Here is a 26,896-nt window from a genome sequence, read left to right as displayed (position 1 = left end):
TCCTGCCCAGTGGATATCTTAAAGTGTCTTCAAAGGCATACAAAGTCTCAGAAGTCTTTCAGTATCTGCCCATTAGCAGAACTGTTGTACTTTGGCATTATAACCAAAAGGGAGTTTTGCTAGTGGTTATGGTGAGGTTAATTAATGCCATTAATATAAATATGCCATTATTCCACAGACTGCAACAGAACTGTACAGTACAACTAAAATGATGAGACAAGATTCTGGACCATGAAAAATTGATTTGAATACCGTCCCGTCATCAGTCCTAACTCTAAACTCTCAATTACTGTAAGTGGGGACAGATTTAGCACCACTGCTGTTTGGAAGGACAAACCAGGTTTAAAACCTGGCTGAAAAACATAAATTCTGCTCCCAATTAAGTCATCAGATCTTTTCTTTGACAACAACAGATATGTAATGTGTTGCTTTATTGAGCTAAATGGAGAAATTCGCTTTTCACTTGCCTCCATCCAGAGAATTAGGTGTTAGGTCAATGCCAGCTCTGTTTGTTCTGTGTTCTTGCTCAAGGACACATCAGCAGGGAAGGTGTGTGATGCCTGTACAAGACCTTGAATCTTTCCTCCAAGTAGCAAAACAATTTATGGATGCACAAAGACATCTGTGAATTACTTATATCTCATTCATATTACAGCAGAGAAAAGAGAGGGTACTTTATATCTTACAAAACCAAGAATAAGCCTCCATCCCAGAGACTGTGTGATAGATTTGTTTCTGTGGTATGAACAAGCCATTTTCAAGAATCAAACATTCAGAAATAGTCTCGTGCTCTTTTACGCAGGAGGGATGGGTTGAACTAGCTGTGCTGAAGCAGCAGATGGCACTATATACACGTGGAAACACTGTGTGAGTATGTTTCTCATCTGTAAAGATTTGTGTTTTGAGATGTTTTAAGTATCTGTTGTAAAGTGTTAGAATAAGACAGCACTATGACACTTAAAATACACTGAATATCTGAGTCGAAAACTATCACTGATTTCAATATAGGCCCCATTATCATTATTGTAATTATAAAATGTTGATAGACAAGGTTACAAAGGTGATGATTGATAATCATAAAAATAATTATTATGGTTACTTGCGTCTTCTTTCTCTAGTCATGTGTGCAGCTCATCTCCCTCTAGCCATTGTCATACACTGCCCACCTCAAACCCTCATGCATATCAACACACTTGACATATACTGTAACACACTGTCATACACACTATTTACAAACACACATCTATGACATTCAATGAAAAACACCCTAGTTTACTCTTGACATCACAGCAATTGTTTTCACCAGATGTCTGTTTATTTCTTCGTTTTTTATCTTCCTTCTCATGTTTCCTGTTAAATTATTTGATGTCCCCACTTGAATGTCACACGTTTATATAAAGCGAGGGGGGAAGGCTTCAAAAACTGTCACTAACACTACATCTTTAACATAAACCACAACACTTACATGTGAAATATGACTCTCTTTAACTGTATAAACAGACCAACAGTGAATGTGATTGTGTGCAGACAAAAAACTGTAACAAAGTTACACTTTCAGGTGTAACCAATCAGGAAGTATTTTAAATGAATACTAAATTATCAACATTTTATAAGATTCTGTATTCTGCCATTACAAATAATGCGAAACACACGCATACAGATAGATCTAAGAGACACTTTGAACACAATACGTACAGAGAAGACAGAGGAAATACGCTCTGCTTGGTTCTTGGTCCATGGGACGAGCTGTCAGTTGAGATCTGTGGGAACATCTCCATCACACTGCTCATAGGGACGAGGACGTGGGCGGTTAAGGCACCAAAGCGAGCCTATACTAGCCAAACCCTGTTTATCTTGGTGCTTATCCCAACCTGCTGGAGCCAGGCTGAGAGCAAGGGAGGGTAATCATTACGCTGCTTAAACGTCATAATATCCAGATTTAGTTCTTAAATCATCCAATATATATGAGGATGAGGGGGAATTTGAGCCCTCTTGGCCCATTTCCTGCTCTTGAGCACCTTCGCTGGTGCTGATTTGAAGAGTTACATTTTCACCAGCTCACTCTGATTTTGAATAGGTTGCTCTCATACTATAGGCCTGAAACATGGCATGTTAGTTCCACTTTATAATAATCATTGTGTCATGACAGTGTAGGAAACTCTTATAAAGACACACAAGTGCTTTGACGATGAACATTTTCAGATACCAGAGCTCCAGTCCACTGGGACCCAAATGTATAAACAGTCAGAAATTATTGCTTCATTTTGTTTGTGACAGCAAAATTCTCAAGGGTGTCATTTTTATTAGTTCAGCACAAAGAAATTCTGCGTGGGGAGGACCGTTATGCATGTGAGAGACTGCGAGAGAATGTGTGTGTGTGTGTGTGTGTGTGTGTGTGTGTGTGTAGGTCTGTAAATAAGCAAAGTGTGCCAGCTGTCTTAGTTCACAGTATCGAGTTATGATAGATCAAAGACAGAAGAAATCAAGCTGCCTGCTGCACAGTGAAAGTAATATAAATGAGCTCCACTTACATTTTGCTTTTAAAACTGATCACACAAGACTTTATGGGAACTTTCTGAACCATGTGCGGTAAGGTTTCACATTTTCTGTGTTTCAGTGTTTTAAAACTAAGTTGAAAAGCTACACACATAAGTGTACCTTTAAATTGAGAAGAATCTTCACACATCTCTTCACACTTTTGCTTTTACACTGAGTTCTTCTTCACAGTCATAGTCATTTCTGGGCATATTAGTATATCTGTATTTAGGTACTTGAAACTTAAAGTTTTTACAAGATTGCTGAAGTTTTAAAGGTGGAGACTATTTCCCCTGCAGAATAACTTAATGAATATCTATTTCTGGCAATCAAAGTGGCTCATTCACTACCAGTAACAGACCACAGAACATGATCAAACCATTCATCTGCATGAAATTTAATGACAGAGGTCTCTGCAGCAAATGAAATATTATGGCCTGATAAATCCCTGCAAAACCATGAACGCATCCTTTCCCCTACATACCCAACCCACCATCATCCAGTGTCATTTAGGAGCTTCATCACTTGAGCAGACAGACGGTCAGAGTCTGGTCAAGTGACAAAAAACGGGAACATTTATTTCTTCATGGACTGAACATTTTGGTTGTGGAAACATTTCTTCCGCAGGCTGCTCTGCTGCCTGTTGCGTGTGCCCGTTTGCTACCGGAAGTTTAAAACCAAATCTAACCAGATTTTGTTGGGTTTTAAGTAGAACATTTCACCAGCAGGGCTCTTGTTATGCCTCATCATGTCTGAACATCCTTAGAGTTTCATTTCTTTAGTGAACAACTAATAATATTTACATCTCAAGTATCCAGTGAGTAAGTTGAATGTTGAACATGTTCATTTGTGATCTTGAGAAAAGCTGCTTTATCTAAATAAAGATATTTACAAAAATAAAATATCCAATATCTTTAGATTACGAGATGTGATTTCAAGACAAGTGGGTTGAAAATACAATGTGAAGAACCATGGCTGCTTTCAGCCCACACAGTAGAAAACATAGCCTGTAGATTTCAATGTCTTGTTACAAATAGAGTGAGGTTTAGCTGGGGTTACTCTAAGGTTTTAAAATCTACAGAGATGCAGCAGGCAAATGACTGTTGTGCATCTATTTTTGCATGTGATAGTAAGATGGGTTTTAATGGTTGAACAGTAGATTACAACTTAGAAGAATCTTTCTGATTCAACTTATAATTGAGACTTTTCATTTTAAACTTACCATCAATAAGCAGCCCTCCACTGACCAAATTGTTTCTCATAATTTCCTTGACCAATCAATTGTTTTATTCAGTTCCAGGATCTCTCCACTATGAATGTGAATTCAGTCACGTTTTATGAGAAAAGCAGGTGTGTAAACATGACTGATACCAGAGAGACTGTAATGACCCCATTAGCCATCATTAGTCTACTAATTAACTAAGAGGGGGTAACCCTTCAATCAGTCGACCAACAAAACAAGCAGTCAGTCAGGTAATTATGTCTTAAAGGAAAAGCTTTTTTAACACTTTACATTTAGCTGATAGTAGCTACTTATGTACCTTTGCTTTGAGTACATATACATATAGCATATATATAGCAGATAGCAAAGTCCCACCAGCAGTACCTCAAACTTAAACTACTTAAAGGGGCTATTTGTAAGTTTTTGCTATTGCATTGTAGCCATTGCTAGCATTAAAATCTGTTTACTTACCAGTCTAGAAGAAACGTTGCCATTTCAGTATCATTCCTTTACTCCCCAAGCAACACCAATGTTAACTCTTGTTTTGCGTCTATTTCTATCACTTTTCTTCCTCCGCAGTTAGCATGCTAACCAGCTAGCCCCTCATAACACCACTTTGTGTTAGTGAGTGGCTTTAGTCCAGTCTGCCCTAAATTTAGAATGAGAGGATGAAGCCACACTCAGCAGCAAAGAAAACAGACATAAAGCATCATTAACATGTTATATCTCATTTAATTTGTACAAATACTGAAATGTAAACATGACAATTAACTGTTTTAAGACCTTCTATTTCTTGGCGGGAGCTAGAGCCTCCACTGGTTGCCTGGCAATTGCTCATAGCCAATAAATAGACTAGTCATTAAACCGTAACACCATTTGAGTTTTTAATCTCGGTTTGAGCTTTTGTGGTGCAGGGAGGTGGATTCTTTAGCTTTATTTTTACCTGCTAGCTCATCTTATAGACACAGCTCTGTTGGCAGGAAAGCAAATAGGCAAAGTGTATTTCCCAAAACTTTGAGCTATTGCTTTAAGTTAATCAATTTCAAAATTCAGTGTTCAACGGAAAACAAACGACTTAACCTATAATACAAATACCTGGCTGTAACATACAACGCAAACGACGGAGAAAATCCCCAAACAGAGTTCAAATGAAGTACATCATCGCTGTAAAGGGTAATTTGATGCCTCTGCGTGTGTCCTCAGGATCCCGGGCGGTTGTGTTGAGAGGAGGGAGGAGAGAGAGGCAGGCAGACACCGACCCACCGACCACAGGGGCAGCAGCAGCAGCAGCAGCAGCAACAACAGTAACAGCAACAGCAGCATGACCAGGAACCTCCACGACAAACAGACCTGACCACTTTGACACTGCGCTCCGGTGGAAGCGACGCGACGAGACGCCACGTACAGTGTCCACGGCTGACACGCCAAGTTTTTCACCGCTGAGGAAGACGATCCAGATCCAGAAACAGCAAGTGGGCTCCGTCTGCTTAAAACACTGATCAGGTCAGTCACCTTCCGCTCGGTTCACAGTTCGCTGCTCTGAGAGTCTATGTGGGTGCGTTTGTGTGTGTGTGTGTGTGTGTGTGTGTGTGTGTGTGTGTGTGTGTGTTTGCGGCTGCTGGTCGGCTGGTAAAACACTAGAAACCACCTTTAAAAGTTTATTTAAGTCCGTCTAGACCGAGTCTGGTTTTTAAGGAATACACGGTTTTTACAAAATCTGACACTAATATTAAATCATTTCTGTTGTTTTCAGCAAAAAATAAGCATCAGTTGAACCCAAACACAGAAATTCAAATGGGAGTCTTCTTCACTTGTCAAAATTTCCTCTTGTTTTAAGTTGTGGTGAAAGTCTGCCGGAAGTAGCCTAATATATTGTTACGGTGGACACTTTTTGCAGTGAGACATACTGCCAGTGGCGTATAGATGGGGGGTGAGGGGGTGGCTGATGGTGAGGGTGGGGGGTGCGGCCACAGGACTGACAACTGGCACACAGTCAGATGTTGGTCCATAGTGTGTCAGCAGACCACAGCGTGAGTGTGAGCTTGACATGCAAACACCAGGCAGAGATTTTAACCATCAAAGTGGTCACAACTTCTCAGGTGAGTCTAGGACACTGTTTGTGTATCACTTTATTTTAATGTGTAACTTTATTAGATGGATAGATTTGTATGAATAAACAATACTTTCTATGTATTGTGTAAATTCCTCTTTCATGTCTTGTGAGGAATTTTTAAATGTTGCACAATGTTCAGGCAGGTTTGTGTTTTTGAATTGACTGGAAAATCTTGGTCGTGACTCAGCAGTATTGTGGACACACTCAGGGGCCAGTGCTGATTTATCGCAGAGGTTGCTGCTGGCCTAATGTTGTTTTATTGTGATTTAATAATGGCAATTGAAAGGAGAACTTATCAGTTTTTTGTACAAGTCTCAGACTGTCACTGCCAACAGTGACTGTGGTAGTTCACCCATCTGTGGTCGAACAGTCATTAATCAGTTTGTATGATCCTCATGTCAATAATCTGACAATACTGTGAGCAGATAGAGAAAACTTACAGTATTATTTTGGTATTTCTAAACAAAAATCTTTATGCATAGTATGTACACACACACACACACACACACACACACACACACACACACACACACACACACATATATAGTAATTTAAGCTTTAGGATTTTTGATCTGGAAGTTCGTAGGTCTAATAGGACAATTCAGACAAGTTTATTTATAATTTTTTTGAACACTTAAAGAATCATTGAGTGTTTTTGCCCTTGTTTGGGCCACCACTGAAAGTATTTTTCCTGAGATATATAAATACCTTACCACTACGCCTGCCTTTACTTTAGTCAGACTTTATTGTGGTGATGCAGCTCAAAGCGCAGACATAACTACATTATCACAGAATAATGAACCAATATGAAAAGTTCACTGCAATAGATTATCTGTTTCAGGCAAATTCAGTCTCAGCAGGTTTACTTTAATGGTGTATTCATCACTAAAACCAAATGCTGCTTTAAAGATGGGAATCAACCCACAGCAAATGGAAAATAGATGGCAGTTATGTAAAGTACAGGTTTTTGGTTATTAAATGAGCTAAAACCTGCCAAAGGATCTGTGTGGGCTTTCAGAGTCATGCTGTTATCTCTTCTTATTCTCAATGATGATAAAGTTGGTTGAAATCAACACCTCTGTAGGCAAAAAAAAAAAAAAGTAACATATACGTTTAAAACAAGATAAATATTTGATAGATGTGCCAAAAAGTCAAATGAACCATATAGGCAAGTAGTTGTATTTTACCAGAAGTAAAGATGAAATCAAATATTTGTTCACATCTCCAGAAAAGTTGAATACTTAGAGCCTTTACAGATAATCCCATAATGATGAAGTAACATCAGGGATATAAGTCACTATCAGGTCTGATTCTATAATTTCTGTTGTAATCTGTTGGAATGAAATCATAGGTGCTTAGTTCATTGAAGGTTAAAATGTCATCACTGTTGTAACATGGCTATTTTAAAGTAGCAGAACTTATGATGAATTTGCGGTTGAGAAATAATCTGTTTTGAATAAGTCATAAAAGGTCATCTAACAGTGCCCATGCATGTGGATTAAGGTCATCATATCCCTTCCACATTTCAGTGCAATAATTTGATTAACTCGTTTGGTTGGGATATGTCAATAGGGCATAATTGTTTGATATATTTGTGTTTTTCGCACAACCAGCGCTGTTTGAGAGTTGGATCTTTTTATGCTGTAGTACACAAGTACACAAATGGATTAAAATCTCAGGAAACTTAAATCAGTCACAGGAAAACACATAACGTTAGTAGAATCATCCTGTCATTTCTCCATGAGCTGCATAAAGTCTGACTGAGTGTGTTGATACAGCACCAGTCAGTGAGTTATTGCTTATCAAGTTATATAATTCCTAAAGAGAGGTGTGTGTGTGTGTGTGTTTGTGTGTGTGTGTGTGACTGGGACAGATTCGGACTTTGTTCTGTTGTCATAAATGAAAGGAGTGTCTCAAGATAGCATGCTATGTTTATGTTGTAGCTCACACTGCCTGAAAGTCATGTTTAACTCTCTGTAGACAACATACCATACCACAAAGCTTTATTTGAGTTGGTGTAAAGACATAGTTGCTGTTTTTAAAGAAACCTCTGCAGCAGGATTCGCTTTGGTTTTTGAAGATCTGTGTTGATCTAAAACACCAGAAGAAGCAGTTGTCAGTCTTTTAAGCGTGTGTTTGCATGTGGCTATAAAAAGTTATATATAAAAGCTCTGTAAGAGCAAAATATAATCAATGCATGAAAGGAAGGAAAATGTTCAACTGTGCATCAGTATCAGTGTGAATATACAGATTAAAAGAGTGACACGCTCCAGTTCAGCCCACAGATAGCTAACCACTATTGCCTCTACACCGCTGACATCCTGCTATGTTTACCATAATTCAGCTTTTCATATTGTTATTGTTTAACGTTTTTCAAAAAGCCCACCTTTGATTTGGTTTTATCAGATGACACTGATGTAGTTTAGCCTTTAGGTTATCAGTTTGTTTTTTAAATTAGGTGTAATTATTAACTTCAAGGCCAATCATTTCACAATTTACTGTCTTGCAGCTTTTTTCGCTGAAGAGTTGGATTTCTGCAAAGAAAGATGGCTCCCACTCAGGGTGATGCAGATGACAAATTCAGCTCCACTAGTTAATCTTTATGTCTCTATGGCACTCTGTTAAACCACAATGTCCTCCTTTTTTAATGTACAACAATGAGGATCAGGATTTTGCGGAGCATTATATTTTCAGCAGGCTCTTTTCAATGTGATTATTTTTTGCAATATTGTGGAGTTAGATCTCACATCTAGTGATTGTACAGTGGGTCGATAAGAAGGAGTTGGACAAAATGACCTGATTCCAATTTTTCGCAGTTTACTAGGCAAACAAGTTTAAATTAGTTTGATTCAAACGTTGATTGAGCAGGGGCACACAAGTCCTTACTGCAGGGGCCCGGACTCGAATCTGGCCTGAGCCCTTTGCTGCATGTCATTCCCTCTCCCATTCTCTCTCTCACTCCCTCTCTCTCTCTCGCTCTCTCTCTCTCTATCTCTCTCTCTCTCTCCTTTCCTGTCTCTTTCCACCAACCATCCATTAAAAGATAAAAATGCCACAAAAAATAGTCAAAAATGAGTATGCTACATGTATTTAGTGGTTTTGTTTTTCCTCTTTTTGTTTTACTGCCAACAGACTCCACATAACATTTTACTATTAAATCAGTTGTCACTGTTACAACTGTTCACATTTTCTCTCTCAACACTCGAAATAAGCCTAATATTTACAATTTATTTTATTAATTTATTTTAGTTGCATATTTCCATCCATATTAATTACACAGTTTTAATATAAACCAACTAATAAACTTAATGTGATGCACATTTGTCAGTCAAACATAATAGAAACAAGTAAGAATGAGATTTATGTAATCGTGCTAATAAATCGAACGTGTTTTAAACATACAGTAACCATGTTTATATTTCTCAAACCTGGTTATTATTAAGCATCCAAATGGATGGAAATCTTATAAACAATTAAAATTCTAAAGGCTAGATATTTCTTTCAGTGAACAATGAAGGTGTTGTGAAGAGAAAACGCTTCAATCACAACACCGGCCAGAAGGTTGCAGTGCAACATGAAAGCAAGTTTTCAGTTCTCACCTCTTTACACTTTGTATTAAATACAGCCTCTATCTGGATGAGAGAACATGTTTTAATGTAAGGTCTAAACATCATGACTCTCAGGTTCACACTTTATTGATTGAATTTGAAAACACATTTTTCTGCCATTACCTCCCATTCACACTTATTTTAAGTGGCATTTTTGCCTATGTAACGAGACATCGTGACACGATTGGGTTCTGTGCAGAAATATTGTTAAGAGGCCAGTTTTCTGTTGCCCTCTTTATTGGTAAATAAGTTACAGCAACAAATGTAAAATCTTGTTTCTAGTATCACCCTAACTCATTTCCACCTCCCCTTATAAGTAGCTTGCTTTGGCGTTTTGTAAAAAGGACTGCAAATAAAGATTATTTTCATCATTGATTAACCTGCTTATAATGTTTTTGATTCATCAGTAAATTGCTTGGTGTATAAATGGTTTATAATTAGTGCAAAAAGCTCATTGCAATTTTTTTTAAAGACAAATGTGATGTCATCAAATTGATAGGCTGGAACTAGTGCAATTTTCACATTTTTAATTGAAAATTGAGAAACATTTTATTGTTATTAATTTTCTCTCAATCAACTTATTATCTAAATGTTTAAGCTCTAAAAGCACGCAGTGCACAATGCAGTGAAAGAATCCTGTCATTTCAGCGACTATTCTGCTTTATGGGTGCATCCCCCCAAACAATTTCACAAATACACCAATAAGAAGAATTTTCTTGCCAATGCACTTTAACATAGATATTAGTCAACAGACAGCAGGGATGTCCAGCAACCTTTGTCCTAATTTTCCTTTTAGAAAGATGTGGGAGCAAACAGCAGCTCCTCAGGTCAAAACGTTTGTCTCAGGAGAGAACTTAGGACTGACTCAGACTTGGTGTGCACTGGATGTGGCACAGCTTGAGACATCACCAGTTCAAGTCCTGCTGGACATGATGTATGATGAATGTAATCCACCCCCTCAATTTAAAATTGGCTAATAACGGTTAAATGCCAAATGATTGTGGTAATGAAACAGGAACAAAAACTTTTAACAGCTTTCCCTGTCTGATAACCTTTTTTTACATCTCACAGTTCCAGTTGAATTTGTCTTTGTCATGAATTCCTTGATGAATGTGTTCTGTCACTTGTAAGTCGCTTTGGATAAAAGCGTCTGCTGAATGAGTAAATGTGACTAAATTTACTACTTGTGAAGCTGCACTACCATGATTATTGTTGTTATTGATATGCTTGTCAATTGTTCCATTCTAGCATGGCAGATATGCAGTTTACAATGATAGTGGGGCAGATTTACCTCTTGAGGCTTATTACAACCAGGGCCTTGATATCAGTGTAGACAAAGTCAGGCTTATCATTTACGGCAGTTGTCAACAGTATATGTTTTCAGGCTATGGCTAGCTAGTTAATGATGCTAACATTACCTCCATGAATTGGTCTGACATTTTATTGTTTCCAAAAAAGAGAACCCTGTCAAAAGGGTTTTAAAATAAGCTCCTGATAAGACACTCAGACTAAAGCTACATGTCCCCATCCACACCAGCTGATGAAACAGCATTGTTCTTATATTTCAGTGTGGAGCTAGTTAGTCCTTGGCCCTGGTCAGCCCTGGCATTAACATCCGTTTCGGGTGATACACACAAGGTGGACAGCTCTAAATACGGGTGTGAACACACCCAAGACGCACTGAGGACGCATTTGAGATCTGATCACTCGGACCGCATTCGAAGGTGGTCTGGGCCACATGTGGCCACATTCTTTTAGCAGTGTGAATGCGAATGCCTCCTCCGCCACAGTCCAAATAGTAATAACACAGTTTCATTATGAACCAAAAATATTTTACTATTTCAAATGGCTCTCTCTCTCTCTCTCTCTCTCACACACACACGCACACACACACACACACACACACACACACACGCACACACACTTAGTCATTCTCCCTCTCTCACAAACACATTGACAATGGACCTGTCTGTTACAGTCAGACTGGTTAAAAACAACAAAGTACACATATATATTATTATTTGCATATATAGCGAGCAAGTGTGATCCGATCAAGTAGTCACTTGAGATGCATGAGGAGACACTTCTTCTCTCATTTATGGTTAGAAGAGAAGAGACATTTAAGATGAGGACTCACCAATGAGTTTGGTAAACGTCATGTTATCTTACGTCTGTGGTTGCTGCGGTGTAAACTTCCTCAAATCTAATGAAGAGCAAAACTAACAAAGTGCCTGAACTGACAGTATCCAGGATCAGCTTTAACACAGGAGGGAAATACTACACAATGGATGTGCAAGTCATGAACGGGGCAACGAACTAATGTAGTTAATGATATGCTCATTCATGACCTTGGATGTACAAAGTTAATTACTACTACAGGTAGTAAGTTAGTAACCCAGCCATGGTAACATTTGACAGGCCGGCTGTGCCTTGTTAATGTCGCTAAGCTATAATTGGACAGCTACGGCTCAGGTGAGGGGGTCAGTGAACGGTCAGTTCTTGAGCCAACTCTGACACTTATTTTGCTCATTTCCCTGAACCTGCCTTTATGGTAGACAATTCTAGATCAGCGTGCACCTTTCCCGGCTTACATATTTCTATGAATGAGATCCACGTCATGTATTGTTTTTGTTATTGTCCAGCCAAACTGGAGCTGAAGGCAGCACACTCCCGTCTTTTCCTCTCCACTTTGAGGAACAGGGCATGACCCTTCCCCACATTGTACCTCTCCCTCTTCCTACTGCGCAGCCCTCCTCTCCCTCCCTGTGCCTGTCAACATTAGCAATAAATCCGCAGCCGAGATGACACTAACAACAAGTGATCATGAACCTATGTGACGTCATCATAAATGACGATTGTATTGAGAGAATCTGTCATCTGCGAGTCTGCCTTTCTCTTCCTCGTCGTCTTCCCTCACCCTTTCTATCCCTCGATCCCCGTTTCAGGCTCAGACGTGTGTGTATGTATATGACAAGGTGTGCAAGTCTGAGAGACAAAGATAGATAGATTTTGACTTTGTTCTCTTGTCATAAACGGAAGGAGTGCCCCGAACTGCCCTTTTTTCATGCTGTGCATACATGTATCCTCATTCATAAATGTCTTTCAGTGTGACAGCATAGCACATACATGTCATTGTGTGCGGTGTGTTTATGTGTGTGTGTGTGTGTGTGTGTGTGTGTGTGTGTGTGTGTGTGTGTGTGTGTGTGTGTGTGTGTGTGAGTGAGAGACCTTGACAGCATACACCACTCCTTCCCCTTATCCAGCAAGGAAGCTCTTGAAGCTCAAGGGACTCATCAACCATAAACTCATAACTATTTAAAGGAATTAGGCAAAAGTTCACGTCCTTAGACTTAGATTATTAGATTGTGAAAACTGCAAATTCCCAGATAGCATGCACATGGAGCGGACACATAGATAGAGATGTATGCGGCAGCAGTTGGTGCTCCATCTCTCAGTTTCGCTTTAGCCATTTTGTGTACGTATACCGATCCTTTTGTGCGTGTATATAGCCTTGCCCATATCTCAGGTTCGGCTATACGTTCCAGTGTGTTTCTATGCCCTTGCATGTGAAAGTAGCATAATTTGTTTGCCTTTGTTTACATGAAAGGGTCCGATATCTTTCTTTACAATCCCCCAGAGTGTTGTTCGGCGGCCACTTCAGTCACCCTGTCGTCCTGTGATACAAGGCCCGCCTCACGTCCTGGTCGCATTATGATTCTGACAGCAATGTAGAACACATCCTGAACATCAGTGTGTGTGTGCTTGTTTGTTTGTGTGTTTGTGTATACAGGTGTGTGTGTGTGTGTGTGTGTGTGTGTGTGTGTGTGTGTGTGTGTGTGTGTGTGTGTGAGTGAATCTGGCAAGCCCATTCCTCTTAGAATCACAATGGATAATTACATTTTTAGACAATGACCAAAAGGCGGATTGACTGATTGAAGAGTTAGATTAGGATTTTTTGTTTCAAAACTGTTGTAGCCATGTGAGCGTGTTGATATACTTGGTGAATTCTACATTATTACTTGGAGCTAGGACCAGCTTAAGGCGGAGGACACACATTACAGTTGTTGAGCAGATTATAAATATGACTTGACTGATGATATGACTGATCTTCCCGACCAAGATCAGTCATCAGAAGTGGAGATAAATTCAGCCAGAGTGTTGCGATGAGGCTGTTCCACTCTGGGTCAGCTGGTGTTGACGGTTTGGTGTTTTATGAATCAAACCCTTTATCTTTTTAGCTGGTTATTTTAATTCAGATTTTCATATTACTGATTGGAATCAGGATGTTGACATCACTGTGCTTTGAGTGAGAGAGTTGCTAATATTATATAATTTATTTCAGCAGGTTTAGTACAGAACCTCATTTTGTTTTTCATTTTAGAGGAATAGTTCAACATTTTGGGTTATACATTTATTTTCTTCATTGCTGAGAGTCAGATAAGAAGATCAATACCATTCTTTTGCCTGTACACCGGCTATTGAGCTGGTGCCGTAACTCCCCATAAATCCATAACTGATCATTTTTACCTTTCTCTTTGTATTTGAAATAAACAAATGAGATACAACAAGTTAATTGCTGAGTTTTACAGGAGCTGGTAGGTGTATTTTCAAACCTCAGATATGGTGAGAAAAGCTGTTTCCCCGTGTTTCCAGTTCTTATGCTAAGCTATAAGCTAATTGTCTCCTGGCTATAGCTCTGTAGCTAAGAATGGTATTGAAATTCTCATCGAACTCTCAGCAAAAAAATGAAATGTTGAACTATTACTTTAAGTTGTGATTGTGTTTCATCTGCCGGCTCACCACAAAAATACGATACAGCCTCGCTGCGACAACTGTTGGAGGGCAAACAACAGGCAGCTAACAACAACAGTGCCTGCTGCTATTTATGCGTCTTTTCACACAGTTTAGCTCAAGTTGGTGACGCTCAGGTTTGACACAGCAGAGGTGAGGTCTTTGTAAAGAAACGCATTTTTGGTCAATTTGACTTACTGAAAACCGCTTCTTACTGAACACTGAAACTAGTCACAGGGTGTTGTGTTGGAGTCCCACTCATTTTATAGTTATGTTGATAATGGATTCTCTTTGGTGAATGTTTCGTTTCAGCACACACAACATAACACATAAATTGCATCATAGTGAACAGACTAGCAGCAAGCTAGCATCTCAAAGGATGGAAAAACAATTGATCTGATGAGTCATTTTTAACAGTTTCTCCCCACAACTGAGGTTTTTCAGATTCAACTTGCACCTGAGGTTCGTGCCTCCAACCTACACCGCATGGCTTTTTCAGACTGTTAAACGCAGTGGTAGATCTGTCATGGTGTGGGCAGACACCTTATGCAAACCTTTGCATGGCCTTGGGACAGTGCAAATGTTATTCCCAAAACGATTCAGTTCTGATCACATTCAATTTCATGAACATGAGGATAACATACCAGATAGCTAGCAGTCACCTCATCTACTCAGTCACCTCATCAAATATTTATTGTTTGGTTGTTTCTTGGATCTTGGGTCTTCTTGGATCTTTCAAAGAAGTGACACTTCCCTTAATGGAGGTTTCACATTCTCTCCAATTGGCTCTGCATTGCTGGAAGGGTCAGTTGTTTTCCCCGTGCACATTTGTGCTTTGGGAGTGGAGGAGTGAAATCTGCTGTCAAGCTTACGTGAGATCTCTTGACCCTACCTGTCCAACCTTGACCCTTTCTGCCAAACAGCACAGTTGTGAGTGAATGATTGATGGTAACAGACAAGCTGAGGCTCCCTGTCTCTGAAGTGCTCAGTCTGCCTGACTCTCCTGTCTCATTTCCTTCATTTCAGGATCACTTTTGTTACATAAGTTTTGCTTTGTCAATTTTTTGTGTATCCTTGCGTAGTCACGTAACTTATTTAGAAATGCAAATGAAGCAGAAATTTCCCATTGTCACACTCGATAAGAAGAACCCACTTCTCTCTTGTTTGTCCTGGGAATGTGTGGGAATGTGTGTTACTGCATATTTAATGTAATACAATTTGAACACATTTAAAGTTGCTCTACAGGATGTAGAATTGTTTGATCCTCTGCTAGCTTACAGCCTGAACTGTGCTGTCACGGTGAAAGGACAACGCATATGGATCAACATCAATGTAAATGTGTCAGTGTTAGCCAAAAGGCTAATTATTCAACTACTGTCCCCCAGCCATATGCTAACTTAGCTCTTGAAAATAGCAGTAAAACATACAGCGTAAAATAAAAACAGTAGAATGTAGATAAAACATAAATTCAGGTGATTTTGTTTTGTTAGTTTTTTTAAAAACAGCGCTCATATTCTGATTAGGAATTGTAATTGTTTTCTTGTTTAAAATGAAATCAGAAAACAGACAGGCATTGTGTTGGTATTGCATAAGGACGCAGAAGTGAGTGCGTCACTGCTGTCACACACTGAGTGACTGAGCGGAGGGAGAGAAGTGCAACCAGAGAGGCATGATGAGGTCGCCTGTCAAAGTGAAGCAACAGGAAATCATCTGCATCTGATGTCTACCACCTAACACACACACACACACACACACAGACACACGCACACTATATGTCTGTGTGTGTGTGTGTGTGTGTGTTTGTGTGCATGCGTGTGTGTGTGTGTGTGTGTGAAGCACACATACACAAGTATTTACTGTACAATTAAGCAGAGATATGCACACATTAAAAATGAGAAATGAAAAAGAGACCCCCCCCCCCCAAACACACACACATACACATACACATACACACACACACACACGGACCACATGATAGTTAGCTGTCTGAACTTCTGCTGAGCCCAGACTCTGTTAGAAAAAGAAAATGTGTGTGTAGTTCCCTTTCTATGGGTCATCACTTCCTGAGGAAAAGCATGAACACACACACACACACACACACACACACACCAGTCTCCTCACTGCCACTGTCACTTAGTTGCAGGTCAGTGAGCTGACACCGAACGCTCGGTGTCAACATCTGAAACAGGAGAAACAGGGTGAGTGGACTTTCCTGTACCCTTTTTGACTGTGTGTGTGTGTGTGCATGTGCCCGCGTGTGTGCGTGTTTGTGTGTGTCACTGTCAATCAGTTTGTGGTGTCGAATCGGTGTGTGTCAGCGGTGGATATACGATGAAGCACAGATCGGTCTCCTGTTACATCTGATGAAGAGCATTAGACTTGCAGATAGCTGCAGTGAATACATGTGTACATTGAATCATGGTGTCTGGTGAGTAGATTTCCATGTTTAGTCAATTAAGAGCAGACATCAGTTCTTATCAGTGAGATGCTGCAGGTCAACCAGTTTTGTTTGATTGCAGTTTGCCTTCTCTCAGATGCTTTATCTCGTCATAAGCTTTCTTTGGATTTGTGTGCAAGACCAATGTTGTCATATTTGGTGGCACCAGTGAACTCAAAAACCTACAGGTCAAAGATTTTCTCTCTGTTTTCTCTCGGCCAAATAGGCAAAGAAAAAAAAACTATCAGTAACTAGGTCATGTGAGGCAGCTCTATATTCTCCATATTCAGACTGTTCTTGTGTTTTTGTGTGTGTTTTCGGGTAAATGCACAAACCATGTGCTCTTTTGTAATAAAGACACAAAGGTTTAAGTTAGAATTAAACATGAAATAGTTACTTTAGGATTAAAGAAGATCCTCTACTGTATAATGATTCAACCCTTTGTGTGTATGTGTAAAATTCAGAGATGAGTGTGCTAAGCACATTTTCTCCACCTCAGTGTGACCTCAGGCTGACCTGATCCTGCTCTACTCTCCTAGTTTTGGAAGTTGAAAGACAAAAATCAGATAATAATCGAATAGAAATCAGAGAGAGGTTGTCTGTGTGCTGTTTTACTCAGAGCTTTGCCAAACAGACAGAGATTGTGGTTGGTAACCTTCCACTGTGTCGAGCTTTGAAGTTTCATGAGTAAATTCAGTACCAACCGAGCAAGTGGGTTTTCAGACGTGAAGAGACTCTCGTTTCTGTCAAGAAGACAGTCCAGACCTCTGGCTGACACTTCTAGTGCACTTAGTTTTCCATTACTCTCCTGTTTGATCATTTAGGTGCAGACGGGGAAGGCCCGTACAGGTAATTCTGCCTGTAGTGGCTTCACACCACCAAAGGTAAAGCAAAGTGCCAGTTTCCTGAAGAGTGAAGGAGGATGGCATCTTTTTTGTAGTTTTTTTTTTTTTGTTTGTTTTTTTCCGCATTGACACTGCATGCAGCTTTTTGCACCCTGCTGCTCTTGAGCTGAGCGCCTGACCACCATCACGTTTAATACAGTCAAATAAACCACAGCATTATCGCAAAAAGTGATCCAATGTCCCACAGCTTCCTCGTGCAGGACTAAGCAGGCAAAAATCAAGAACGCTTCATCTTTTCAGAGAAATTGTGGGGGACTGTGAGACAGACGTGCAGGCGGGCATATCTTTGTTTTAGTCACTGACACTGAACCACATGCTGTTTTACATGAAGAGGTCAGGAAGTCACAGAGCTCATAGCTCTAACTCTCCCTCTCTGTCTGTCTGTGTGTGTGTGTGTGTGTGTGTGTGTCATACTTGCACACATTCATATACACGGGGCAACTGTGATCATATAAATGGCTTACTGTGCAAAAAAAAAAAGAAAAGAAAAGAAAACCACGCCTTCCTCTATAGGGGAAATACTCTGCAACATGTCATTTTGTCTTCAGGATGTCATAAAGTCAACAGCAAGAAAACTTGTCAAGTGTTAGACTGAAATAAATTAAGCACTTATTGATATTTATCTATTTTCAGTTTCCTTTGCCTACTCAGTAAGTATGAACAACCTACTGTATTCCAAAAACAGTATGTTGTTCTCCTTTGTGTGCATTATATCCACATTTTAGAGTTTTCATGTATAAACCCAGCTACTTTCCAGCAAAATAAGTACAAATATCAAAATACGTTTCCCACAGTGCTTCTGATGGAGTGATTATAGTTCTCACCCTCAGAGAGCAAGCATAGTTTTTATTCAAACAGAGAAGATAAGAGTGTTAATGCCTTTGAATGCAGCAGGACAGGTTCTGCCTTTTGTTACTAAATACACCAGACCAGCTTCAATGTATGCTTCTGTCGTGTCCTAAACTACACCTCACTCTGTGCGTTTTCTTTGCCTGACTCGTAAGTGACTCCTGCTGTGTAGGAGTGTAGGAGAAGAAGTGATGACAGCACTGGATATTGTCTGACTGCAGGGTTTATTCATTGTCAGCTTTTTTCTTTTTTTTTGTGCATTTGCATAGTCTTTATTTTGTTGTGTTGCTTTTTCCTTCTCAAGCACTTTTTTTGTGCAACCTGACAAAACAAGCTTATTCGTTAAAATGAATAAAACTTCACTTTCAAAGGTACAAAAAGGACCTCAGCCACTCTTTGTGCGGTAACCTGATCCCCGGCCTTTGCTTCAGTTCATTTTGGACCGAGTTATTGCCGTTGTGAGGAAATATGAATGTTAAAAAACATTTAATTCGTTTTGCAAGTTTGTCCCTGAAGGAAAGATTTCACATCTCTTTGTTTGACCTCTTGGTTTCACCTCATTTACTTTCAGGCTGTGAGAACAGAATCATTACCACTCCCAAAGTTAACATTATATATATGTCATTATATATGTAATTTTATTTAAAAATCCAGCTTTTGTGCCAGCCTGTACTTTTGCTCATGCTCTCTTTTTTTTTTTTTTTTTTTTTTTTGGTTGATGGTTGGTGCTCTCCCTTGTACATGTTGGCCCACACACACAGTACTAGCCTGGCTTGTACAGGTACATCAGCTTGCCTGACCTGCCCGCCAGTTTGACGTTGGCCTTTTGTTATTATGTCATGACTGAGGAAATAGATGATAGAAAGTACTCCTACACGCTGTAATCTTACCTTGAAGACAAGTTCTCACATGTGGAAATCTGAGAACTGGCAGGAGACACTGGCTAAACTGTCACAGACGTGCCCTCATACACACACACACACACACGGAAACTTTGCAAACACAATACTCACTGCATAAACCTTAGTAATCATCTATCACCTTTTATAATGTCTGACAGGTTGTTTGCCCACACAGCACACAAACATGTTGGATTCAGTAGATTTTGTATTATATCATCTCCATGGACACCCAGCCTACAAACTTGTTTCACCTTGGATTACAACATGATTTAAGTGTCGTGGTTTAACTGCCAGGTAGCTGCGGCCTTCCTTGTTTTCTTTGCAAGTGGTGTTGAGTACAGAGCATGAATTTCCTAAGATAAGGGTTTTTTTTTCTGAAAACCTCTAGAGTGCCATTTGATTTCTTGAAGTGGTCTAGGGACTCGCTCTCTGTCACCTCTCTCACTTTATCTCCCTCACTCATCATCTCTGGAGCTCTCTCTCTCTCCCTCTCCCAGTAGATTTCTGTCTCCATATGATTCGATGCCAACCAGGACACAAGCGGCTCCAATGCTTTTGTCTATTTTAGGTTGGGATCACCTGGCGATCGGCCAACAAATGGAAAAATAACCAGGTTTCTCTGGTTATTAATAGTCAGCATTTTCCCCCTCAGCTGCTTCCAAGGCGGTGGAAGCTATACAGCCTGCGGGGAAACACACACACACACACACTTTCTCTCTCCTATTCTGAAACAATGTCACAGTCGGTGTGAATTTTAAGTGGATCCCCCCACTGATTTTCGTTGCCACATTCCAAACAAGTAAAAAGGAAACAATGAGTAGTTGAGAAAGGAGGATGTTTGCTCCATGGGGATGTTTTGCCAGATACTTTGGAGCCATTTCAAGCAATTTTTATACCTGGTGCTACTGTGCCATCTGAGTATTGCTATTTTAGTTCTGTCCTGTTGCATAATTCATCTCATTCTTTGTTGCGTTTTTTTCCCCAAATCAAGCGCTCAAGGTTGATAAGAGGAGGTTTATTTTGAGATTCGGTGTTGGTTACAAAAGGTTGTTTGGCAGGCCATGTAGTTCAGTACACAGACCTTTTACTCTATTGATTATTTATAAACTGTTGCTAGTTTGCCTTTTCCTTTTCATAGTTTCTTTAGTTTAAATCAGGGTCAGAAATCAAGCATGGCTTCCTCCCTCTTAAAAAAAAGAAAAAAGCGTGGGAAAACTAAGTAGTTTCCAGCACAGATATATATATATATATAAAGTCACGGATCAGCTATTTCCTTCCTAGAACAAGTATTCTGCCATCAAATGTTGCATGAAAAGTTTTTGGAATATCTTAAAGGATACTGACAAATGTTGTCTCTATATCCATGCCTAATATAGCTTATTTCTCTGTGCCGTAAACATTGGTGGCCAAACACTATTAAAAACACGTCAGTGAACCAAACTTTTCAGTGCGTGATGTGAACATGGGCGCTGTGCTTTATTTCGATCAATCCCACATTCACTATCCTGCTGATGTAAATACTAGATGTAAATAATATTCCCCAACAGATTCACTCGTTCCTGTTTTTTAAGAAAAGTTTGAAAACAAAAAAAATCTACAGTTCTCAGCTGTTTAAAGAAATTATTTAAACTCTATGAAAACTGAGACTATATATTTCTGACACATTTTTAATTAATTAATTTACCCACTTCAGAAAATTGCTCTTGGTATTGAGATGGACACATGCATTATTGTTTTTTGGGGGTTTTTTTGTGGGAATTGTTGACCAACCAAAATATAGAACTGCTACAGCCTTATTCTTCAATAAACTAATTAAATTAATATTTGTCAATATTATTTACACTTATTTCTAAGAATAACTATATATCTTTTATTTCTGGCCCTAGTTTTTTTGAAATATTTCACAATTTCTCGTCATACATTGAAACAGCTTTAACTATTTATAATGTAGGGTCTGTAGTTAAGAAAAATCACTTTAACAATTAAATACATCCTAAATAACAACATATTTTATTGCTGCATCACCAAACAACCTTGTAAAAACTTTCCCCTCTCTGTACTGTATAGCATTGTATGTGGTTGGTTTTCGTTTGGACTGTAGTAACCTCTGATGACTGGACTTTGACCATTTCAGCTGACTTCTCTCCTCCAATGTCTGACCATCTGAGTTAGATGTTGAAATGACTGACTTCATTCATTTTTATCAACACATCTGAATATTTAAAGGGAACTGTGTGGTAGAAACGTGTTTCCGAGACTTTCTGAGTGTTGATTAAGTTCATTTTCCATACATGATTCAGGTAAACAACAGAGTTTATTAAAGGATAACGTTGATGATGACCTATATTTTTCTTAGTGTCAACAAATCCCATGAAAAGACCAAAACCAAAAAATAAATTTATAATAACAAGTGTAAGCGACTTGGTGTTCAAAAACTACTAAAAAGACATAATTGAGCCATACCAATTCGCTGGCTCACGTGTTGCTTCATTACAGTGCACACGGGCACTGTAGTTTATTTTTAGTCAATCTCATACGCTGTACATCGTCCTGCTGCTGTAAATACTTGCTAGCGCACTAAATCTACAGCTAAAAATAGTTCCCAGCTAGAAGGGCACGCAGAGAGTGCAGACCTACACCAAACTCATTGTCAAACAACATACACCAGACTTCAGACAAAAAAAAAAAAATACAGTTCAACAAGTACTTCCCTGGCCTGTGCCCCATCCCTCCACCAAGTTGAGTACTTTTTATGTAATCCTGCTGACAAACAAACAAACCAACAGACACTGTCGAAAACATTCCCTCCTTGGTAAATGCACTATACATGCCAATTTGAGTAATGTTTGCTGAAGACCACAGTGCCCAGGTATTAAGTATTTTGCCTTTTTTTTTTTATGAATCTATACATGTGCGGTACTGGGAGAGGGGACACATGAATTGTAGGTGTTGGGCTTTTCAATGGGATTTATTGTCAATAAGAAAAACATTGAAAATCGGTCATATACTTAAACAAAGATGACCAAATCACAGTCTCGCCAGGATAGAAAAATAAAATCCCCAGAAACTGAAAAAGTCTCAGGACGGCACAGTGTAGCACGTTTTAGTGTAACACATTTCAGCACTCAGAACGTGCAGGCCGTTCCCTCCAAAACTCAGAATCCTACATCCTTGGCCTCAGACAGACTGAGGCTCAGACTGTCCTGCTTTCTGTGTCCTTTGGTTGGGCAATCACACAGTGAGCCACCCAAACAGCAACAGAGGGAGACGGTGTTTTGAGCAGAAGAGGCATTCTTTACTGCCAGAGTTCGTCTTGTACTCCCTGTGACACGATCTGCCTCCCTGTTTACTAGATAACAGACAGACTGCAGGAACGAGCCGAGGACCGGGGGGGTAGTCATAGTGGTGTTTGCATGGGAGTGTGTGTATCCATTGTTTATGTTTTAGCCTATTTTGAACTGATATATTTAATCATTAACGCCATGTGCATTGCTGAATGTCGGCTTGTCTATGCACATTTTCATTGTTATCTCTCTTTCTCCCTTCCTGTTTTTCTCCTCTATTTTTCTATCTCCTCCTCCCTTTCTCCCTCTGTCTCTCCAACTTTTCCTCTTCCTCCCCTCCTCTCTCGAGTTCTTCTAGTGTTGTTTTCTTTTAACAAGGCCACATACAGTCAACAAAGGATATTGCATCCGCTGACTCCGCACTGCTTCATCTCTCTCCACAGTAGACATGGTGGACACCCAGCAGCTCCTAGCCTGGCCTGTTGGTTTCAGTCTGAGCGCCGTGGACCTCTCGGAGCTGGACGACAGCTCCCACTCCCTCGACATGAAGCATTTGTCCACGTTAGACTACGCCTCCATCTCCTCCACCTCCATCCCTTCCTCCCTGTCTCCCCCGCTTGTATCCTCCATCTCTTCCGTTGGCGTGGCCTACGACCCCAGTCCACCGCAGAGCGAAGAACACCTGACCAACATGGACTACACGAACATGCACAGCTACAGGACGGAGCCAAACACGCACAGTAAGTCCGGTCTGGTTGATGGGTTAACCAGAGCCAAAGCACGTTATCTGCTTTCTTTCTCTGTTGCTGAATAATCACTTACAGGAGGTGCAGCCTGAGTCATATGCAACTTCTTTTAAGTAGCTCCTTGCACAAGAATGTGAAAATGCTTCAGGTGTACCACATTAAGAGGAGAGCTGGTACAGATATTGATAAATCATCACACTAGTGGTTATAGCCAGTGAAGAGATTTCATACATCACATTTAAAGAAAACAGATTTAACCAACAAACCGTTAAGGTCAGAGAGTTTTAGTTTTCTCTGTCCACCTGTCCCACCTGCCTGATTATGTGTCCTTCTTCTGTCAGATTTAATCAAGCTGGAGCCGGAGTCGCCACCTCAGTACTCTGACAGTCCCGTGTTCTCCAAGCTCCAGGACGATACGGCGGCGGCATCACTAAACATCGAGTGTCGGGTGTGTGGGGACAAAGCCTCAGGGTTTCACTATGGCGTCCATGCCTGTGAAGGCTGTAAGGTAGGACTGAAAGATATCATGAGCAAAGATGAAGCTAAGACAAATTGGGGCGGGCTATATAATAGTGATTAAAATACCAGATTACATTATGGCTTCAATTTACAATTATTTATTTTATCTGTTTTTTTGTCCAAAACCCAAAGGTGTTTAATTTACCATCGCAAAAGACAAAGTAAAGCAACAAATCTTTGCAATTTAGAGGCTCGAAAAATGACTTTAATGATAAAGTCACTTATCAAAATAGTTGCAGATAAATTTTCTGGCAGCTAATTTTTCCCTTTGACGACTGAGGAATTACCTGGCTCCCTGTCATTTTAGAAAGGTTGATTACGTCTTAAATGACAATGCACAGCAGTAGAGAATGATTGCTGCTCTCAAAAAGTAATGCTCAAGAAAAAAAAATCGGCCGTCATACCACCTTAGAGTCATGTCAGGAAATGGTGATGCGTGTAACAACTTCTACTGCAAAGTTTTGTTTCGCTGCCAGCCATCCTTTTTCTGTCACCATGTGTCACTCTGAGGTGAAACAGGTTGGTGGAATAAAAACTCTATAATGCATTGGGGAGAATTGTGCTTTTTTTTCATCTTTTAGATGTCTGTCACTCTAACCACAAGCCCCATACTTTTTCCATCCTGCACATGCTTCTACAGACATACAGCCGGCACCTTAAACTGTCTGTCTGTTTGTCTATCTTTATAGAGTATAAATAACTAATAGAGTGCGGGGGAGGTTTCACACATATTTCCATTTTCTTTGAAGTATTGAGACATTATAAGAAGAGTAGCTATAAATTGTGACATTGTCCTAAGACATGTGAGACAGATTTTCAGAAACAGCTGCAGATGTTTTCACAGGTCTGAAATTATTCCAGGAAAAATAGTAAGAAAAGCTGCTATACAGCTCTGTCTCTAAGGTGTAAGAAAAGCTCAATAAGACTTATAATAGTAAATAGAATATGGTAAATGTTGTTAGATGTGATTACTTTTTATTCGAATAAAAAGATTTGAAAACTTTCTCTAACAAGATAGCCTTATATTATCTTTAAAGCTTGGATTTCTAGATATTATAGGCAACTATTAAAATGACAGATCAGTTATTTAAGCATACAATCACTTGTAATTTTGAAAAAAAATCTAAATTTTTTGGACTAAAATCCTTCACTTTGTTACCATCAGAGAAAAAAGAAACTTGCAAAGTATAAAAATCCACAAGTGACCATAAAACAAAATCACCTGTACAATGTAACCAACAATAGATTTAATCTATTAAACTAGGTAAGTTTTGTGTATCATTTATTCCTCTATGCCATAGATTTATGTATTGTCCAAAAACTATTAAAACACATACATGAGCCACATGGCCTCACGGGGCAACATGTTTCTTTATTACAATAAACATGGACACTGTAGTTTATTTTGAGTTGGTGGCGCATTAGTCTGACTCATCGGATGTAGACTGTGGGTACAAGGCTGCCATCGCCTGTCAACTTTACTGCCAATTGCGTTCTGCTCACCTCTGCTATCTGCTTTTTACCGTTTTCAAAATCCCCTTCGATACGGGAAACAACAGCAACCGCTGAGTTTGAAACCTGCTCGCTGAAAATGGGCAAGTTTTGACAAAGATTTGGAATTGTACAATCACACAGTCCATATACGTCTCTTACTGAAGAGACAACACTATTTTGCAGGGGCACCGTCGCTGCATCCTGGGCTTAGAGCCTGTGATTGGTTTAAACAAATACACACAAGCCAGAGCGTTTATTTCCCCAATAGCAGAATGATAACGGGTACATGCGAGACATACGCCGTCCAGGTGCTGTAAACTAAACCCGCAGCTTAACTTTGTCCCCAACAAATCCACTGCCTTCCCCTGTCTAACAGTTTCATAAAACTATAGTTCCCAGCTGTTTTAGGAAAGTTTTTAGCCTTTCTTAAAAATCAAAGCACATGTTCGTGATGAGGAGAATGAAAATTAAAGTCAGACAGTATTGAAAGATGAACAAACACATTGTTGGTTTTTGTTGTCAATAGAAAATTGCCAGCCTTTAAAATGCTCCTTTTTCCTCAGAGATGACCACTTCTGTTGTTTGTATGTTGACTCAATTGTACAATACATTTTGAGGCTTTACATTGTGATAGTGTCGTACAGGACTGTGTTATATTGAAATGTGTTTTTAATATTTTGTCAACCTTATTTGCACGTTGGAGCAACAAAAGTATGAAAAAAAAAAGACTTACAGTGTAATGTAATCCAATACAATACGATCTCTAACTACAGCCTTAAACATAGAGAGGAATCAGCACCTCTGTGACACTGTCAGGGCTGTTATGTTGGATCCATTATAATGTACAGAGTCTAAATCGTACTATACCTCCAGAGGCTGAATGAAGCTAAGGTACAGTAGTCATTGTTCTGCTAAAGTCTCATGGGAGACTCACCAGAAGATGGGGTCAGCCAAGCAGGCAAACACTTAATTGTTTCAAAACAGAAAACATTCTTTATTGAGGTGGAGTCTTGACCCCCTTTAACTTCCTCCTTCTTTAAATAACTTACGATTAAAAAGGGAACATCTGGGGATTGTAGGAAGGCAGATGCCAAACGCACGAGCCTCCAGCCACCTGTGTCCAGATGTGGATTTGTATACTTTGAGTAAAGTCTCATTACACTTCTCCTATTAGAACCTCCGCCCCTCACTGCTTTCTTTTTCTGTCCTACTAAATCCTTTTTTTTTTTTTTCATTAGCTTTCTTAGTCATCTTAGACAAACACCGTGACTGTGTGTAGGAGTATGTGTTTGCGAGATTGACCGTGGCTGCTGAGTTAATAGCTGAGATAAGCAAGTCTTATGGCTCCTTTGGTCCTAAGGTTGAAAACATCAAAGCACAAACCCACCCTAAAATACAGTCTGCTTTTCAATCCAGCTGTGAGGGGTATAATTGACGTCATCACAGTTTAGAAAGACCCACGAATCTAATCTGCATCTCTCAATAGACACT

General features: G+C 39.6%; 1 protein-coding gene across 2 annotated transcripts in view; it reads left to right on the top strand.

Moving 5' to 3' along the window:
- Positions 1 to 5,768: 5,768 nt before the first annotated feature.
- pparg (peroxisome proliferator-activated receptor gamma) overlaps positions 5,769 to 26,896 on the top strand; it is a 34,852-nt gene continuing 13,724 nt past the window's right edge. Inside the window, exons 1-3 of one of the 2 annotated variants that reach the window (XM_056396553.1) lie at positions 5,769 to 5,856; positions 23,090 to 23,386; positions 23,734 to 23,900. In XM_056396553.1, coding sequence (XP_056252528.1) covers positions 5,805 to 5,856; positions 23,090 to 23,386; positions 23,734 to 23,900 — 516 coding nt within the window. In that variant the 5' untranslated portion in view covers positions 5,769 to 5,804. The remainder of the gene's footprint in view (positions 5,857 to 23,089; positions 23,387 to 23,733; positions 23,901 to 26,896) is intronic. The other variant, XM_056396561.1, reaches the window with a different exon arrangement.

This window comes from Seriola aureovittata, chromosome 2, assembly GCF_021018895.1.
Source record: "Seriola aureovittata isolate HTS-2021-v1 ecotype China chromosome 2, ASM2101889v1, whole genome shotgun sequence".
Taxonomy (NCBI): Eukaryota; Metazoa; Chordata; class Actinopteri; order Carangiformes; family Carangidae; genus Seriola; species Seriola aureovittata.
Note: the sequence above shows the minus strand (reverse complement) of the source record. Positions and strands in the feature narration are given on the sequence as shown.